We start from the raw sequence: 20,379 nt of genomic DNA, 5'->3' as shown, positions 1-20,379 counted from the left end.
GCTTCGGCAGGAGAAAGAAGAGGCAGTGGATACACTGTAATCTATGACTAAACCTCCTTACATTTCATTATTGGTTTCCCATCCAATTCAAATGCTGCTCTTGTTTGCTCCTGGTTAGCCTTCAAGATGACAGGATTGGGGTGCCAAGGGACAAGCCTCTAATCATCCATAATAGTTCTCTCTTTGTCAGTTAGGGTATATGGTAAGACATTTTCCAGGCCAGGATCACAGTTGTTCCCTTCTGGGCTGGGAGACAGAGGTTTTTGGGTTTTTGGTGGTTGTTGTCTATTTGTTTTTATCTTAGGGGTATACATTCTTGTGATTGAAGAATAAATAAACATTTTCTTTATTTGCTTCTGATTCCACAGACATGAGCCAGACACAGGAGCTCCAACTTTTTCTTTAATCATCAAAAGTTCCCCTTGACAAATGGGTGGTATAGGAAAAGCAGGTCCTGTATTATGTATTCTAACTCATCACCACTGACAAAGCCTCCCTCCTTGACCCAAACTTATTTTTTTAAAAAAATTGTATATATTTAAGGTGTACAACATGATGATTTGATATAGTCAGGCTCCTCTGAGCTGCCTTCTCAACTAGGCCTCAACCTTGGCCTTATAAGAACTACAACTTTCAGCACAATTCCATCCACTCCCTACATTAAGAGACTTGAACAAACACCAGCATAGTTTCTGTCACCTCAAGGCCATGTCCCTAGGATGATGACCCCAGCCTCTTTAAAATGCCTGCCTGAGAAAGTTCAAAAGTGCCAAAAGAATTTACTGTTTATTCCAGCCAAAACCTGACTATAGCCCCCTGACCTCCCTTTTCTCAGAACATTTACTTTAGAAAACTTGTGATTGTAAATCCTTTCTCTGTCCTTTTGAGATGTATCTTCTACAACCCAGGAAAATCTTTCTCAGAGACCTGGGAGTCATCCCTTTGAAATGTAATCATCAAGAAAGATAGGGCCCCTATCTCTCAGTCTCTATGAAAGGGTAGGAACCTAACTTTGTTAGGTTAGCAAACACAGTTAGTTAGTACCATTTAGCAAACACAGATGCCCTGATCACATTGATCAACCTCCCACCCCAAAATTTCCCTCAGCACTTTTCCTTTAGCAATCCCCAGCATTTAAAAAGGCTTTTGTTTCAGTGGAGTTGAATTCTGTTCATCTGAAGTCTCTCCCTTACTTCAGTAGCCTGAATAAAATAGGTCTTGCCACCTTTGACAAAGGTCCAGCTCTGTTTGTCTCTGATGCCATGAATTGACAAGGTCAAAATTGTACAGGAGGGTTAAGACATGTAATTTTAGGGTAACAGATAAAAGAAGAAATGGAAGTAGAACCAAGGATATGAAACTCTATGATTTAGGTGGTAATCTCAACTGATTTTTAATTCAGATACAATTATTCATACAAGGTTAACGTGAAGGCAGGTGAAGAAAGGACAAGGAGAAAACAAGATGAGACTTGGGCACAATGAGAGCATTTGGTTATGGCCTAATATTTCCAAACTGGGGCTAAACTGAAGGCATCTCAAAGTGTAATGGATAATGCTTTAAGGAATACTGTAACCAGCCATCTAGCACTGACCATAATGTAAAAGAATAAGTGGGGCTCAGGTCTTTTCATGGCTTGAGGAGTCTGTGAAAGGCTGACCCTGACCTAAGTGGACTGGCTTTTGGGAGGGCTAATTATGTCTCATGATAAAGGTTAAAGCTTGCTGGACCACTTAGACACCCAGAATCCTAAGGATAGAGCCCCTGTGTTTGTGCTGTCACTGTTCTCTACAGAAAGAATGATGTCATGAAGTAGAAGTTCTGGTACCAACTGGCAGTCAAGGCTTTAGGGTAGTTTGGAGGGTTGAGGAAAGTAGCAACATCTTGAGTCAGACTGGAAGGGTCATCACAGCATCCAAATTTAGAAGAAAAAATCATTCCAAGTTCCTACAAAATAGCCTACTCTGATACTACAAAGGTAGGGGCATCTTCTGACTTCTATTTGACTAGCCAAGGGGGTGTCTTGAGGATGAGGTGAAACTACAGAAGCTGCAAAGGCAGCCTCAAACTTTCTACTTTCATATTTTTATTCAGGGTACCCAGAAAGGACTTTAACATTTCTCTGTTTCTACATAAATCCAAAGATCTCTTGCCACATAACTCTAAATATCTAGAGGGAAACCCAAAGAGAAATAAGCTAAGATGTGAAACTTAATACTGTTTTATTCACAGAGGCTGGTGGTCATTCTGTATATGAAAAATACAGACCTCCACTGGCACCTAATATGACTAGATTGTTCTGGAAGTCTAGCCTGAAGAGTAATGAGAAGGGAGGTTTTAAGGAGTTGTGAGCTGGACAAAATGTAAACGAAATATGTGTACCCTTCTAGACAGAACAGAAAAAAGGTACAGCAGACAGCCTGATGTGCTTTTGATGAGAAGGGCTACTGAGTTTGCCAGCCTGCCCCCCTTTGCTAAGGTTGCTACAGTTTCAGGCATTATGACCCAACAAAACCTGTCATCATGTGCCAGGGTCAGAAGCAGCTAGGAGAGCGTGGCTCCTTCAGTCTCATCCAGCAGCTGATGGGGTGGCAGCCAGCAGCAGGTACCCAAGAACTTGGCATTGCCCACTTCCATCTCAAGGGGCACATCTCCCTTCTAGGTGGCACATTTTCAGCCAAAGTCTAAAATAACATCATTATCAAGGTAATAAGTTCATAAATTTTATTTTTTACAGTTTTTTTTTAGGATTTGGACTGAGGCTATATCCAAATCACATGAGGGACCTCTATGCCTCCCCCTCTTTTTCTCTAGGCTAGTGATCTCTAGCTCTTGAAAAAAAGAAACTCCCTCTTCTGAGGATGTGGAAAACCTCTTCCCAAAACTTTTTCAGGGATTTCTAGAGATTTTTGAAGGGAGAGTCCAAGAAGATCTGGGGAAATGAGATGGAGGCGGGTAGGGGGAATGGTAAAGTGTCAAAATGTAGTAGTATCCTGTGAAAGGCTAGCCATCAGAGGATAGTTGTTACTAAAATGTTGAGAGTGAGAGAGGCAGAGGGAGGGAGGGAGAGAGGAAGGGAGGGAGAGAGAGGGAAGGAGAGAGAATGGAGGGAGGGAGAATGGAGGGAGGGAGAGAGAGGGAAGGAAGGGCTGAGGGAGAGAAGGGGGGAGAAAGTGGAAAGAAGGGGGAGGGAGGGAGGGAGCTAGGGGTTAAAGGGGTCTAATTTTTGAAGGAAGCGAAGGGAAAGGAATTTAACTGCCCTCTAATACTTGGCCCAAAAGGTTTCTCTTGTTAAATTTTAAAGATAAATCAAATTCAACCCCAGATACCAAAACAATTCTACTGAGCTCTTAACTGTATCTTCCCAAATGTGTCTTACATAGGGAAAATCAGTCAGTGGCTTCTGCCATTTCCTTTTTACTTTTAGTTCCAGGCTGGGGTGGGAGGTGGTAGGGGGGTTGAAGGAAGTTGGCAGAGATTATTCTCTCTTTCAAATAAACTTTGTCCTATGGGATCAGGGTCTGGTCTTCCCGCAGACATTTGTCTCTTAGTTATACTTATGGCTATTAGACTGAGTGTTCCCAGTATTCAGAAACTTTTTCTATATGTTGTTTTAATAAAAAGAATTATTCACTTTACTGGTATTGACCTTAGTCTTTCCTAGTGGCCCTATGTGATAAGTAATTTCACTTTCTTTAATGTAATGAGAAAGACTCGGGTTAGACTAGGTTTAGCTAAAATTCAGTTAAAGGGGATGAGGTGAGCTTGACTCTTTGAAGATACCCAAGAGTGGATAAAGAAAAGAGGATACAGATGAGATTTAGTTAATGAGGTTGGGGAGAAGTAAATCACTAAATTTAACCCCACAGTCTCTAGACCTCCTTTTAAATTTACTTCCCAGCCTGTTATTTTTCCTGACTGACATTTTCCCAAGTCAATATGATACTCCCATGGTTTCAAATACCTGGTTTGGGGAATCTAAATTAAAGAAGACTATGGATTGAGCTAAAAGATAATGATATTGATCATCAGGTTCAAACATTTCAGAGTGTCCTTCCCCCATGGCTTACCCCACCAGTTCCTAGCCTAAACCTATGTGAAACAGAGATGGGTTTCAGAAACCCCTTCAGGGATTCTTATTCAAACTGATTCAGTTTCTAAAAGTCATATATAAGACTTTCAGATTTATTTTCTTTCTCTTTCCAGATGTCTGATAATAATATTGACTGGTCACACAGCCACAGGGGCATGTGCAAGGTAGATCTCTACAGCCCAACAGGACAGCAAGATCAGGACCAGAAAGTGGTAATATACAAAATGACTCCTACAAAGAAAGGCTTGGCATTTGGGTATATATATCCTGGAGCCCAGGATAGACTAATGGATAGTGGTACTGTGACTTCTCCAAGGAATCAAGCTCAGTAAGGTCTGTGGGGGACCAATGTGCTCATACATCACACAGGGACAATTCAAGGGAGGGGCAAGATGAGGAGTGATGTGAAGGAGCTGAGGAGGGGAGGCTGGTGGGGCAGCCTGAGGGGAGCCAGGGGTGTGGTTGCCTAGTTACCAGCCTCTATTATCTCACACCTCTGAAGTCATAATAATGTCGCCTAGCTACCAGTAAGTTACCCTAAAGCTGGACTCCTTCAGGAGGGCAAAATATGTATTTTTCCTAATGAATAACAATAAAAAGCACCTATTAAACACAGAAATGTTTATCCATGTACCACTTAAAATCTTCTATGTCATCAATAGTAAAAACACCACATTTTGGCAACATTAGTGTAGTAGAAAGTGCTCCAAACTGGGAGCCAGGGGAATCGAGTTCTAACAGGAGTTCCACTTTTGAGTCTGTGTCAGTAGGGCAAGCCATCTCTCTTCTCAGTTTTCTCAATAAATGTGGATATTGTATTTTGGGCCTCTTTCTCTCACAGGTAGGTATTCTCATTTAGGAAATATAGTGACATTAAGATTCTGTCTGCCTAGAAGTTGAGACACAGATGTAGAGAACAAACGTATGGACACCAAGGGGGGAAAGCCGCGGGGGGGTGGGGATGGTGGTGTGCTGAATTGGGCAATAGGGATTGACATGTATACACTGATGTGTATAAAATTGATGACTAATAAGAACCTGATGTATAAAAAATAAATAAAATAAAATTCAAAAATTTAAAAAAGATTCTGTCTGCCTAATAAAAATCATTTGTCTCTTGTTTATTGAGTACTTAACTATGTCTAGGTGCTCTACTAAAAGCTTTACACGCACTATCTCAATCAATCCTCACAAGAACCCGATAAGGTAGGTGCTACTATCATCTCCCAGAGAAATTAAGGCCTTTTCTCTAGAATTTTTCTAAATTCATCTTAATTTGATGCAGATATGCTGTGCTGATGTGTCCACCCTGAACATGGAAGATGAAGATTCTAAGGTGGGTACTCTCTGCTTCCCTCAGAGTTGGAATGGGTGGGAGGACGCTGAGAAGGGTTAACAGTTTCAGCATGAGGAAAGGGAAAGGTTGTGGCACAGGGTGGAAAGGTGACGGGGACTCAGGTGGGAAGCCATCATTCTCATGAGACCATGATCCCTGGTTTGGAATTTACTGTCATTCTTGATACCACATCTCATTTTATAAGCCACTTAAGTTGCTGGTAGGGCTAAAAGAATGAAAGCATGGAAGATAGCATGTCAGAAAAGCGGGGCAGGGGGGAAACCCTGTCCAAAAAGTTGATGTTTAATGGAATATGGTTCCTGAGACTGATGGCTTTGTGAATACCTTCAGTGGGGTGGGAGGGAGTAGTAATTTGTAGAGGGAGCTTTATCTCATTCTTCAAAGACTAGCTAGCCTTACAAGCCTACCTTTCCTTCAGAAAGAAGGGGGATAATAGGAGACATGACATTCATGCTTTGAAGTAGTAGCCTAGCGGGTCAGCTTGGAGAAGTCTCAAAAAGCAACTTTTCACAAGAATCCTGCCCTTTAATTCCATAGGATGCTGCTGGTTCCAATTCAGAAGGTGACTTAAACCTGGAGAATCTGGAAGAAGAAGAAATTATTGTGATCAAGGATACTGAGAAGCAAGACTCGTCTAAGGTATAGACGTAGCCTCTGAGTCTACCCTTTCACATTCCCAGAGCCCAGTGCTGAATCTGAGGACTCTGGTTCAGAGATAGTAAGAGAACTATTGTCAAAGAGGCCCAAAATATAAATATTATGATATTCTAGAGAACACAGGCCTAAGCTCACAGTCACAGTAAGTTCAATGCTCAGGTAGCTCCCAATGACACTATCACAGAGGCTCAGAATGCCCTCTCCTAATTTCAGGTACCTACAGCAAAAAATCTCGCTATGTTTATCTTAACAAAGATATGGGCTTATAAGCAAGATCCTTTGCAATGTTCTTTGCTGGCTTGTAATGGACTTGTGTGCCCCACATTGCCCAGTGTCCAACATTGAAGAAAGAGGATATGAAGAAGAGCGAGTCCACAACCACCAAAGACTGTAGTTGCCCTAGCCTGTTGTCTAAGAGATTACCCAGGCTGTTGGGTAGCATAAAGTTCAACGCAATTACACTTGCACACCACTGTCACATATGGAATCCTTTTGTTTTTTGTGTAAATATCCCAAATTACACCTGGCAGGCTGGTTTGGGGTAGGCATTAGAGCACATGACAAGTCACTCTCACAGTCCTAGAAGCCTGGAGTAGCTGATATTGGAACAGGATATTTGGCTTCAGTGCAAAGGAGTCAAATATTTCTTGTTGTGTTCCTAGGCTCATATTATAACCAGAAACATCATTTCTGACCCCAGATGCCTTTGGAGTGATGAGCGTAGCCACTGAGGAAGGGAAAACCAGTTACAAAATATTCTCCAAAGAGTCTTGGGTTCAGTTGGGGGTGGCCAACTCCATTTCGGGGTCTTGGGGGGTTTTCTTGTTATTCTATTTTTTTGAAATTTATTTAATTTATTTTTTTATATAGCAGGTTCTTATTAGTCATCCATTTTATACACATCAGTGTATACAGGTCAATCCCAATCTCCTAATTCATCACATCACCACCCCCATCCCCTGCCACTTTCCCCGCTTGGTGTCCATACGTTTGTTCTCTACATCTGTGTCTCACTTTCTGCCCTGCAAACTGGTTCATCTGTACCATTTTTCTAGGTTCCACATATATGCTTTAATACACGATATTTGTTTTTCTCTTTCTGACTTACTTCACTCTGTATTACAGTCTCTAGACCCATCCACGTCTCTACAAATGATCCAATTTTGTTCCTTTTTATGGCTGAGTAATATTCCATTGTATATATGTACCACATCTTCTTTATCCATTTGTCTGTTGATGGGCATTTAGGTTGCTTCCATGACCTGGCTATTGTAAATAGTGCTGCAATGAACTTTGGAGTGCATGTGTCTTTTTGAATTATGGTTTTCTCTCGGTATATGCCCAGTAGTGGGATTGCTGGGTCATATGGTAATTTTATTTTTAGTTTTTTAAGGAACCTTCCATAGTGTTCTCCACAGTGGCTGTATCAATTTATATTCCCACCAACAGTGCAAGAGGGTTCCATTTTCTCCACACCCTCTCCAGCATTTGTCCTTTGTAGATTTTCTGATGATGCCCATTCTAACTGGTCTGAGGTGATACCTCATTGTAGTTTTGATTTGCATTTCTCTAATAATTAGTGATGTTGAGCAACTTTTCATGTGCTTCTTGGCCATATGTATGTCTTCTTTGGAGAAACATCTATTTAGGTCTTCTGCCCATTTTTTGATTGGGCTGTTTGTTTTTTAAACATTGAGCTGCATGAGCTGTTTATATACTTTGGAGATTAAGCCTTTGTCTGTTGATTCATTTGCAAATATTTTCTCCCATTCTGAGGGTTGTCTTTTCATCTTGTTTATGGTTTCCTTTGCTGTGCAAAAGCTTTGAAGTTTCATTAGGTCCCATTTGTTTATTTTTGTTTTTATTTCCATTACTCTAGGAGGGGGATCAAAAAAGATGTTGCTCTGATTTATGTCAAAGAGTGTTCTTCCTATCTTTTCCTTTAAGAGTTTTATAGTGTCCAGTCTTACATTTAGCTCTCTAACCCATTTTGAGTTTATTTCTGTGTATTGTGTTAGGGAGTGTTCTAATTTAATTCTTTACTAGTGTAGCTGTCCAGTTTTCCCAGCACCACTTACTGAAGAGACTGTCTTTTCTCCATTGTATATCCTTGCCTCCTTTGTCATAGATTAGTTGACCATAGGTGCGTGGGTTTATCTCTGGGCTTTCTATCTTGTTCCATTGACCTATATTTCTGTTTTTGTGCCAGTACCATGTTGCCTTGATTACTGTACCTCTGTAGTATAGTCTGAAGCCAGGGAGTCTGATTCCTGCAGCTCTGCTTTTTTCCCTCAAGACTGCTTTGGCTATTCGGGGTCTTTTGTGTCTCCATACAAATTTTAAGATTTTTTGTTCTAGTTCTGTAAAAAATGCCATTGGTAATTTGACAGGGATTGCATTGAATCTGTAGATTGCTTTGCGTAGTATAGTCATGTTCACAATATTGATTCTTCCAATCCAGGAACATGGTATATCTCTCCATCTGTTGGCATCATCTTTAATTTATTTCATCAGTGTCTTATAGTTTTCTGCATACAGGTCTTTTGTCTCCCTAGGTCTGAGGTGGGTTTCTTTTAGACAGCATATATATGGGTTTTGTTTTTGTATCCATTCAGCAAGTCTGTGTCTTTTGGTTGGAGCATTTAATCCATTCACGTTTAAGGTAATTATCGATACGTATGTTCCTCTGACCATTTTCTTAATTGTTTTGGGTTTGTTTTTGTAGGTCCTTTTCTTCTCTTGTGTTTCCCACTTAGAGAAGTTCCTTTAGCATTTGTTGTAGAGCTGGTTTGGTGGTGCTGAATTCTCTTAGCTTTTGCTTGTCTGTAAAGCTTTTGATTTCTCCATCGAATCTGAATGAGATCCTTGCCGGGTAGAGTAATCTTGCTTGTAGGTTCTTCCCTTTCATCACTTTAAGTATATCATGCCACTCACTCCCTTCTGGCTTGTGGAGTTTCTGCTGAGAAATCAGCTGTTAACCTTCTGGGAGTTCCCTTGTATGTTGTCGTTTTTCCCTTGCTGCTTTCAACAATTTTTCTTTGTCTTTAATTTTTGCTAATTTGATTACTATGTGTCTTGGTATGTTTCTCCTTGGGTTTATCCTGTATGGGACTCTCTGCGCTTCCTGGAGTTGGGTGGCTATTTCCTTTCCCATGTTAGGGAAGTTTTCGACTATAATCTCTTCAAATATTTTCTCGGGTCCTTTCTCTCTCTCTCTTCCTTCTGGGACCCCTATAATGTGAATGGTGTTGCGTTTAATGTTGTCCCAGAGGTCTCTTAGGCTGTCTTCATTTCTTTTCATTCTTTTTTCTTTATTCTGTTCCTCAGCCGTGAATCCCACCATTCTGTCTTCCAGGTCACTTATCCGTTCTTTTGCTTCAGTTATTCTGCTATTGATTCCTTCTAGTGTATTTTTCATTTCACTTATTGTACTGTTCACCTCTGTTTGTTCTTTAATTCTTCTAGGTTTGTTAGACATTTGTTGCGTCTTCTCGATCTTTGCCTCCATTCTTTTTCCAGGGTCCTGGATCATCTTCACTATCATTATTCTGAATTCTTTTTCTGGAAGGTTGCCTATCTGCACTTCATTTAGTTGTTTTTCTGGGGCTTTATCTTGTTCCTTCAGCTGGTGCATAGCCCTCTGCCTTTTCATCTTGTCTCTCTTTCTTTGAATGTGGTTTTTGTTCCACAGGCTGCAGGATTGTAGTTCTTCTTGCTTCTGCTGTCTGCCCTCTGGTGGATGAGGCTATCTAAGAGGCTTGTGCAAGTTTCCTGATGGGAGGGACTGGTGGTGGGTAGAGCTGACTGTTGCTCTGGTGGGCAGAGCTCAGTAAAACTCTAATCTGCTTGAATGCTGATGGGTGGGGCTGGGTTCGCTCCCTGTTGGTTGTTTGGCCTGGGGCAACCCAACACTGGAGCCTACCCAGGCTCTTTGATGGGGCTAATGGCGGACTCTGGGAGAGCTCTCGCCAAGGAGTACTTCCCAGAACTTTTGCTGCCAGTGTCCTTGTCCTCACGGTGAGACAGAGCCACCCCCTGCCTCTGCAGGAGACCCTCCAACACTAGCAGGTAGGTCTGGTTCAGTCTCCCATGGGGTCACTGCTCCTTCCCCTGGTCCCCCATGCACACACTACTTTGTGTGTGCCCTCCAAGACTGGAGTCTCTGTTTCCCCCAGTCCTGTCGAAGTCCTGCAGTCAAATCCCACTAGCCTTCAAAGTCTGATTCTCTAGGAATTCCTTCTCCCGTTTTGGACCTGCAGGTTCGGAAGGCTAACGTGGGGCTCAGAACCTTCACTCCAGTGGGTGGACTTCTGTGGTATGTGTTCTCTAGTTTGAGTCACCCACCCAGCAGTTACGGGATTTGATTTTATTGTGATTGTGCCCCTCCTACCATCTCATTGTGGCTTCTCCTTTGTCTTTGGATGTGGGGTATCTTTTTTGGTGAGTTCCAGTGTCTTCCTGTTGATGACTGTTCAGCAGTTAGTTGTGATTCTGGTGTTCTCGCAAGAGAGATTGAGAGCATGTCCTTCTACTCTGCCATCTTGAACCAATCTCTGGTGTTTGTTTTTAAAAGGGGAGCCCATACTTACTACACACAATGCAGGTCTACTTGATTGTAACAGAAGCCCTTTTGCAAAAAGTGGACCTTATTATGACCTCACGTTTCCAGGAATTCATGGTGATGAAGCAATGAATGGAGCAAAGAGGGCAACGGTACTTAGTGCTGAGTAGATGTGTACACAATATGTATACACATATCCAAACATGGGCATACACAGTCACAAGTATAGATATACACATATACGTTTACACAAAGTGACATACACATAGATATATACATGTATATACGTTAACAAAAAATAATTTATAAAATAATTTATAATAATTTGTAGCCAGGCCAAACACATGCCTGGCTACATGTGACACTGACAAACACACACAAGCATTGAAATAACAAACTTATGTATAGTGATCTAGTCATAACAATGACTTACACACATATGCAAAGATATACAGTTATACAGCACCAGACACTAATGTGCCCCCATGTGATACACATAAACATTTATATATACATCCAAGCACACTATGCATAAACACACACTCACATTGATACACACAAGCCTTGATCAAAACAGACCATGCAGACTCAGGTACAGGCATACTCACTTATAAATATACCTCATGTTGATACACACACGTACAAACTTTAGCAAAGTGACACATCAACTAACGCACATGCTTGTGTACACGGATACACATATTGACCCAAATGCAGTGACATCCCCACTCATGTACTCACAGACACACTCAAATGCCAGTGTGTATGCAACACTGACATACATCAGTCATTGACATAGTATATAAATATAACATAAACTGATACCTAATATATCGATATACACAGTCATTATACAATCACCTATTTACACATACTCATTTTTAACATACATATTTATTAATATATTATACATTAATTATATATTAATATATTGATGAGTATGTATGCTAATACCTGAATATATGTTTCAACATATATAAATACATTTATAGCTGCATGATACATGCTATTGGATTTATATCATAAACACATATGCAGCTCTCTCAACTTGACACTTGCTTATTTTCATATTCAGAGACACACTGATATACACACACATATTTTTACATTCACACATATGTACAAAATATACAAACTAACATGCACATGCTGGCCTCTACAGTTGACATACAATGGGTATGATGTCAGCACATTATGACACATGCTTACACACGGTGACATCACACATTGTGCATTGACATACACATATGCACACACATACACACAGGCACATTTTCACACACTAACAGTACAGACTGACAACATGTTCCCACTCATGAATTGATATATTGATGTGCATATACACACACGACAGAGACACTGACATATTTTTGACATGTATTGAAATAAGCACACACACTCAGATGAAATTGACAAACATATTGATAACACTTGTGTATAGTTAAGTGTACAAATGTGTCTACTCTGAGCTTTTGTTGCTGCCACTTGTGCTTGAACGTGTATTAATGGATATAATTGTGTGTTATGCACCCATGCAAATACTAAAGGCCAAATCCCTAATCCGTGCAACTTAGAAGATATATCTTCTAAATACAATAGGGGAAAGAAGTAGCCTACCCAAAGCCTTATGGATAGGTCTTCTTTCTTTAGATGGAGAGGTCAGTGTGCCTTTTCAAACAAGCTCCTTCTAATCCTATAAGTGTCCTCAATCGTCTACTCAGTGATCTTCAGAAGTACGCCTTGTGTTTCCAACAGGCACTTAGCCCCTCATCCTCTCGCTGTAGACGTAAAGTAGGAGACACAGAGGGCAAATATCACAAACTGCCCACTGGGAACTGCTACAGAGGCTATGCCGATCAACTGAAAATGGATTACATGGCCAAAGGAGCTCAAGGCCAACATCTGGAAATGACAGTGGCCAAAAACACCAACAATAACCAGAGTCCTTTCACCCCACCAGCCAAATCTCCTAGCAATCAGAGGGCAGTTATCTCCCCTGATGGAGAATGTTCTACGAATGACCCTTCCTTCTATGTCAACCGAATATCTCCTCTGGTGGTCCAGATGGCCCGTAAGAAAATCAAGGAGAAGTTGGAAGGTGGAAGCCAATGTCTTCATCATTCAATCTATCCACCAAGTGGGGACAAAGGGAAAAACAGCCCTCGTAGTGCTGTGAGCAAGATCACTTCTGGTAGGGAAGGTGGCCAAAAAACCTTTCTGTATAGTGAATTATCCAACAAGAGCAAAGGTGTAGACAAACAGATGTGCCAAAGAGACAACAAAGAATTTGCAGATTCGATCAGCAAAATGTTCATGGTTTATGCAAATCAAGTGGCATCTGACACGATGGTCTCTTTCATGCAGAACTTGAAAGTTCATAGCTCTGGGAAGCCAATTCCAGCTTGTGTGGTCGTGAGGAGGGTGCTGTTAAAACACACCAAGGAAATTGTGTCCGACTTGATTGACTCCTGCGTGAAGAACCTACATAATATCACCAGGGTCCTGATGGCCAACTCAGACTTTGTCTCAGCTGTCAGGAGGAATATGTTCAACCATGGGAAACAAAACACTACTGATATCATGGAGGCCATGCTGAAGCGTCTTGTCTGTGCTCTTCTTGGGGAAAAAAAGGAAACTAAGTCTCAGAGTTTGTCATATGCATCCTTGAAGGCTGGGTGCCATGATCCCAAATGCAAGAACCAAAGTCTCGAATTCTCAGCTATGAAGGCCGAGATGAAGGGGAAGGGCAAAGGCAAAATGAAACCAGAGAAGTGCAAATCATTGACCAGTGCTGAGAGAGGCAGTGAACATACCCTCAAGGAGAGCCTGACAATGTGGAACCAAAATCAAGGCAATCAAGGCAAGATGGCTGGCAAAGCATGCACCAATAAGGAGGAAAAGAGAGAGAAGATCAGCCTTTCCATGGATTCACTGGCAAAGGACTTGATTGTCTCTGCCCTTAGGCTGATCCAATACTATCTGACCCAGCAGGCCAAGGGCAAAGATGCATTTAAAGACTGTCCTTGTTCTACCACCAGCTATATGACTCAGAGTGCCCAATACAAAAAGTGCAGAGGTAGCCAAAGTGTCAAGGCACTTTCAATGAAACATCTAGAATCTCGTGGAGCACCTGGATCATCCACCTCTCTAAAGGAGAATCAACACCTGGACTCCCAGAGGCTGGATATGTCAAACATCGTTCTGTCACTGATTCAAAAACTGCTTAGTGAGAGCTCCTTCAACTGTGGAGATCTAGGTGAAGGTGAGAACAAACGTTCTGAGCCCAGGACAGACAAAGGAGCCTCCATGTCCAAGAGGCCTGACAAAAGGGAAGAAAAATGCCAGGACAATCAAGAACTTGACTTTATCAGTGGGATGAAGCAAGTGAACCGACAATTTATAGATCAACTGGTAGAATCTGTGATGAAGCTGTGCCTTATCATGGCTAAGTATAGCAACAATGGGCCAGCCCTTGCTGAGTTGGAAGAACAAGCAGCCTTGGCCAACAACCCCAACTACCAGGCCGGTGGCCCCAGATGTAGTCATGATGCTGCCATGTCACAGAACTATCAAGACTCTCCTGGACCTGAAGTCATTGTCAATAATCAGTGCTCAACAAGTAGCTTGCAAAAGCAGCTCCAGGCTGTCCTGCAGTGGATTGCAGCCTCATAATTTAACATACCCGTGCTCTACTTCATGGGAGATGATGCTGGACAACTGAAGAAGGTAAGCAATGCAACAAGGAACAAGAAGAAAGAGGGTTGGAAAGGGTAGGGGCAGGGAGGCAGTATTGTACTTAGAGCCCAAGAAGCAGTCCATTTTTTTGAGTCTGTTCTTTATCATGTGACTCATGAATTACTCTCACCTCATAAAGACACAAAAGTGATGAACCATTAGTTACATGGGGCTCTGGACAACTCAAGTCCTGTGTACTTCCAAGAGGAGGAGAGTGAGATTAGCTCATTTTGTCAGTGATCCTTTCAACAAACTATATGGTAAAACATCAGGGAGCAATTTTTAAGTCTTATGTTTTGCACACGTGTGCATGCACACACACACACACACACACACACACCCCACAGCTGTGTTTCCTACATTAGATGGATTCCAGAGAAATAAAACACTGAACCAAATTATCCTATTTCCAATCTCATGTACTATTTTTTAGGGAGGCAGGGGAATGGCAACCCCTAACCTTGACCTAGAAATCAGTACAGATTAACTGAAGGATCCCAGTACCTGATGAGAAGTATTAGTGGACACAGTTGATTCCAGAGTTTGTTTTTTGAAGCTCAGAAAGAAAGGACCTTTGGCATTTTAATCTATGCCATTAGAGGAGGGTCCAGAAAAAAGGAAAGCCATGTCAGCAGCCTCCAGTCCTGGACCTGTGGCAGCCTTTAATCCTAGAATCATAGGCAGGAAGGTGGGTGGGGTATAGTAGACTTTCTCCGTCGGAGCCATGGCTCCAAAAGCATCACGTGACTCAAGCTATCTGCTCTCTCCACAGCTTCCTGAAGTTTTAGCTAAAGCAGCAGAGAAGGGGTACAGTGTAGGAGATCTTCTTCAAGAGGTCATGAAGTTCACCAAGGAACAACCACTGGATGAAGCCGTGGGAAACGTGGCTAGAAAACAACTGCTAGACTGGCTGCTCACTAACCTGTGAGCCAACAATTCTTTCTCCTCTCCGTTTACTCCCCACCCCCAGCAGCATTCTATCCCAGCTGGAGCACCCTCTACCATCAGGCCAGTGAACTGCACGCTGCACGACTGTATTTTCCAATACATCTGAGCAGTTGGACTGTGCAAATACAGGGTGTCCAACAAACTGGGCAAGAACGTGAATAAAAAAATTTTTTTTAATTGTGTCATTGTTTTCTTGGTCAGATATATCCGAGGCAAGGGAGGGGAATGTGTCCAATTTCAAGGAGTGGTGATACAGTGTTGGACTTGTGTCCGGATCTCACCCTGGGTTATTTTCTAAGCACCCAAGACACAGGGATATAACCCATGTCCAAGTTCCTAAGTCATCCTGTTTATCCAAATCTCAGTTCACAAGCTATTTAGAGTTTTGCCACCTGTGGTCTCCCTGTTTCTCCCAGAATTTCACAGTTAACTTGATAATCCCCCTTCTAATCCCAAGGATGCAGCTTTCTTGATCACTTTTAAGAGTTTGTAGATGCACTAGCTTAGATGAAAAACAAACTGAAGAAAGTATATTACCCACGGACACACATACACTCCCAGTGTTCACTGCACATGGCTAAACACTATCCAGAACTACAATGGGATCTGATCCTCCCCCACACATAATAAAGCTTCCTTATAAGTCATTTCCTTCAACTGATGAGATTTCCTTGTTTTCCAGCAGTCTGGGAGAAAAATTTGCAGAGAACAAAGCTACAGAATGGTAAATTCTTCACAGCCACCTTATGTGAATCCCAATGTCTCCTTTGAGACTAGCACTAAATTCCTAGATTTGTTCTATGCTTCTCAGAAGTCTATCACAATGCTATAACTCATTACAAATCAGATCAAGACAGTGGTTTCAGCCCTGTGGTCCTCTGTTAGCTAGCTTGCTGTGGCATTCCTTGGCACCGTTGAGGTGCTTGTGGCTTAGTAGAACAAGCACAGGATGTGGCTTCCTTCTCGACTCAAAAGTTAAAGCTTTGGCCTCTTACTAGTTGCATGGCCTTAGAGTCACCTAGGTAGACTCTGAGCCTTTTCCTTTATCTGCAAAATGTAGACAAAAATTACCCTCCCTGTTTAGAGGTTAAACTAGAGGAATAGATGTAATGATGCTTTGCAAAACGGAGAATCTTGTTACGGATTAGATATGGGATTGAAGTTGTACCTCTCAAAGCCCATCCTAACACAGTTGCAAGTGCCCTTGATATATTTCCAAACTGAAAGCAAGATCCTCTGAGTGTGGGACACAGAAAGGCACATTTTGGGGGAGGTAAGAAGCATAGAGACAAACTTTGACAACTTCTCCACAATGCCTGGACCAGTCAGAGAGAAGTAAAGGTAGCCTCCTTCAAAGCCAGGATTTTAAAACTCCCCAGCCCTTCTAAAGCTAATCAAACCTTTTCTAGTCTCACCCCAACCCCATGAAAAGCTTTGGAGTTAAGCTACCACAGAACCTTCTCTTTGTCCTTGAAGAAAATCCTTAATAAACAAATCCCGGGACCAGGTCTGCATTTCTGATGACTCAGTCCTCCCTGAGCACAGCTGGGTCCCATAGTAGTTTACTTCCTTGATTAACTCGGCTCTTGACTTACTCCTGATTTTTATTATGAGGCGGCCTTGGGGATTCTTTGGAACGTGGAAATAGAGCAAAGGAAGTTATATGTTCTGTTAAATGAGGGCCATTGGGGCAAAATGGTCTCTAAGGGCCCTTCCAGCTCTGACATTTGAGGATTCTAAGAGTTTCTCTTCCATAATTTCTCAGGGAAACTTGTGTGGATGAGGTAAAACTTGATTTTTGCCAGAGCTAACTGACAGACTCCAGCAGAGAAAGGAATGCTTTGGGCCAGACAGGGCCCTGACAAGGATCTGGAGGAGCTCAACAGGCCTTGGGGTTTATTCCTGGAGGGTGAGACCCTGACCTTTCACCCCTCTAAATGGGGAAGTGATCCCAGGCATCCTATTAGCAATGTGGCCACTGCCAGCAGCTAGAAATGGACAAGGGCTTCTGCTGAGCTGAAAGCCCCACATACAGGAAAGGGATGACAGGAGCAGAAGGAGAAGGAAAACAGGATTATCTCCTGGCAGGCAGTGTCACTGGTTTGATATCGCTGACAATTTTAGTCTTTCTGAACATCAGGCCTCCATTTCACAAGAAAGTTGTGAGCAGAACTCATCTGGGAGGTTACCACAGGGCCAGGCCTAGGCTGAGGTGAGGCAAGAGAGACATTTTCCTTAGGGTCAAAATTTAAGGGGGCAGCAGAAAAAACTTGGTAATCAAAATCAATAGTTTTTTTTTAATTGAAGTATAGTTGATTTACAATGTTGTGTTAATTTTTGCTGTACAGCAAAGTGACTCTGTTATACACATATACTTTTTCATATGCTTTTCCATTATGGTTTATCACAGGATAATGAATATAGTTCCCTGTGCTATACAGTAGGACCTTGTTGTTTATTCATCCTATATCTATAATAGTTTGCATCTGCTAATCCCAAACTCCCAAAATCAATAGCTTTAATGTACCATTTAAGAAATCGAAATTAATGCAGAGTATCAAAATGTCAAATATTGTAATACAGAGGATTAGTAACAGTGCCAGGCCAAAACATAATGGAGCATAAGGTAAAAGGAAAAATTGGTAAGACATTTTATGTGAGGACCACTTTATGGGAGATTGCCAAGGCAGTACTTAGAGAATGTATAGCCCTGAAAGACTTCATCAGTACAAAAAAACAACAATGAATTAAATCCCTGTCTAGAGAACTTCAGGAGGGAACAAATAACGAATCAAACAAGTTTAGGAAAGGGGAAATAAGATTTGAAGCAAGGAAATGAAAGACAGAGAAAGCAAAGTTGCACTTAAACCTTAAAAAACAATCAGGGGTGAGGATAGGGGTATTGCAGTGTTCTCTCTCTTGCTTAACTTAAGAGTATATCTTTCCAAAGAAAGCTCAGATTAATTCTGGTTAAAAACAGGAACCATACAAGATTGCCCCGGTTAAAATTCTACTTTACAATAGTTCTAATAATGGAAGAAGAAAAGTAAAAAGTAGAAATATAGGAGTAATAAAAATAAAAATGCCACCTTTGCAAATGATATATTTGTACGTCCATGAAAATCAAATCCCCAGATATGAGAGGTAGTGAATGAGCTTTGCAAAGGTATAGGATAGAATTTACTTGTGAGCTGTAAGAACTTGCCATCAACTATAAAACAGTTGCAGCTGCTTTCTCCTCACTGACTCAGAGACATGTAAAAAGTCCAGCAGTTCCACTGCACTGAGGTGTCTGTGGTGTCAGAACATGAAAAAAGTCTGGAAGAATTGATTGAATTTCTGTATCCTAGAGCCACCCAGCCAGAAAGAGGAGAGTCTAATTACCATAGTGACAATAATATTAAACACCTATGTATTACGGAAGGCAAGAAATGACATTTACAGAGAACTTACTGAGTGCCAGACACTACCAGGTGCTTTAGTTCTTTTAAAAACCTTGTGAGATGGTTTGTTATTAGCTGCTTTTTACAGCTGTGAAATTAGAGGGTCAGGTTTAAAGGCCTTTTTTAAAAGTTATACATCAGTAAGTGGGAGAGTTGGGATTCAAATCCAGGTTCGCCTCATGCCAAACACTATGCTTTTTCCATTCTATCACACTGTCTTCCCATTAATTCAGAATCCATGTTTATTAAACAACTATAATACATGAATGAGAAAAAGAAAAACAGGTAAATAGAAAAATAGACCATGCTCTTAACTAGTAAAACTAAGTAAAATAAAACACTTTTAATTCAACATATAGGTTTCATATAAAGCCAATTTAAGTCTTTATGGGGTAGTCTCAAAGTATCTCCCCCAAGATAGTTATTACTTACCAAAGGGAGAGAGTAACTTTACAATGGATGAGCCCACCAGTAACAACTTAATTATGCGATAAAGCTTAACACCATCAGTAAAGACACATTGGTATCATGTACCTCCTTATATAATATCAACAGAAGGGCATTCTTGCCAAAAACCCATAATCCCAGTCTAATCATGAGAAACTACCAGATAAACCTAAATTGAGGGACATTCTACAAAATAGCTGACCAGAATTGATTCCAAAGGGTCATGAAGGGAATATTTTAGAGTTGTGGAAATGTTAACTATGTATCTTGATAGGGGATATGTATACATTTAACATAGGTGTATACATTTCTCAAGACTGATCAAACTGTACACTTAAAATTAGTTAACATTATTCTATCTAAATTAGATCAATAAAGTTTATTTTTCAATATATTTAAACTTAATACCTGTAGGAAAAAAAATCCCCTTCCACTGTTCACAAGTTTCTTTGCTCCTCTGCCTCTTTCCAGAAAGCCCCCAATTCAGCAAGTCTTTCTGACTTCAGGCTCTCAGCCACCTTTAACTTGCAGCCCTCCCTCCTGCCCCTTCCACTTGTTTGTGGTGGCCCAGAGCAGGACCCTGGGAGCTCCCCCTTTATGAGAACTTCCCTCCCAGATCCCAGCTACATATCCAAGGGGAAAAGGTTTTCAGCTCACCCCCCTTCTTGTCATAAAAGCCTCCTTCTCAGAAAAAACTTCCTTCATCACCCTATCTGCCACAGTTACTCTTTATTACATGACCCTGTTTTATTTTCATCACACTAACTGATATATCCTCTTTATCATAATTTACTTGCCTATTGACCGTCTCTTCCCTCTAGAATGGTAACTCCAGGAGCACAGGGACCTGCCTGTCTTGTTCACTACTGTATCCTCAGTGCCCAGCACTGTGCCTGGTACATGGTAGCCATTCAATAAATGTTTATTGAATGAATAACTATCCACCTATTTCAGTGTTCCCTGATGGGGACAAATAACATTAAATGGGGAATCAGAAAATTTGTCTTTAACCATGGCCACTTAATAACACTTCATCACTTGATATAGTAGCCAAGTATGTTTCCTCACCTCAAAAATCAGGATGCTAATAAATATATTTCAATATCTACCTCTCTGGAGGTGTTGTGCAAAGAGGCAA

General features: G+C 41.3%; 1 protein-coding gene across 1 annotated transcript; it reads left to right on the top strand.

Moving 5' to 3' along the window:
- Positions 1-1,960: 1,960 nt before the first annotated feature.
- AKAP4 (A-kinase anchoring protein 4) lies at positions 1,961-15,331 on the top strand. Its single transcript, XM_007450925.1, is given in 6 exon segments — positions 1,961-1,978; positions 4,207-4,305; positions 5,379-5,429; positions 5,988-6,089; positions 12,319-14,394; positions 15,176-15,331. Coding segments are annotated over 5 exon segments (2,484 nt in total). The 5' UTR covers positions 1,961-1,978.
- Positions 15,332-20,379: the final 5,048 nt, after the last annotated feature.

Source organism: Lipotes vexillifer, unplaced genomic scaffold (assembly GCF_000442215.2).
Source record: "Lipotes vexillifer unplaced genomic scaffold, Lipotes_vexillifer_v1.1 scaffold129, whole genome shotgun sequence".
NCBI classification, from domain to species: domain Eukaryota; kingdom Metazoa; phylum Chordata; class Mammalia; order Artiodactyla; family Lipotidae; genus Lipotes; species Lipotes vexillifer.
Note: the sequence above shows the minus strand (reverse complement) of the source record. Positions and strands in the feature narration are given on the sequence as shown.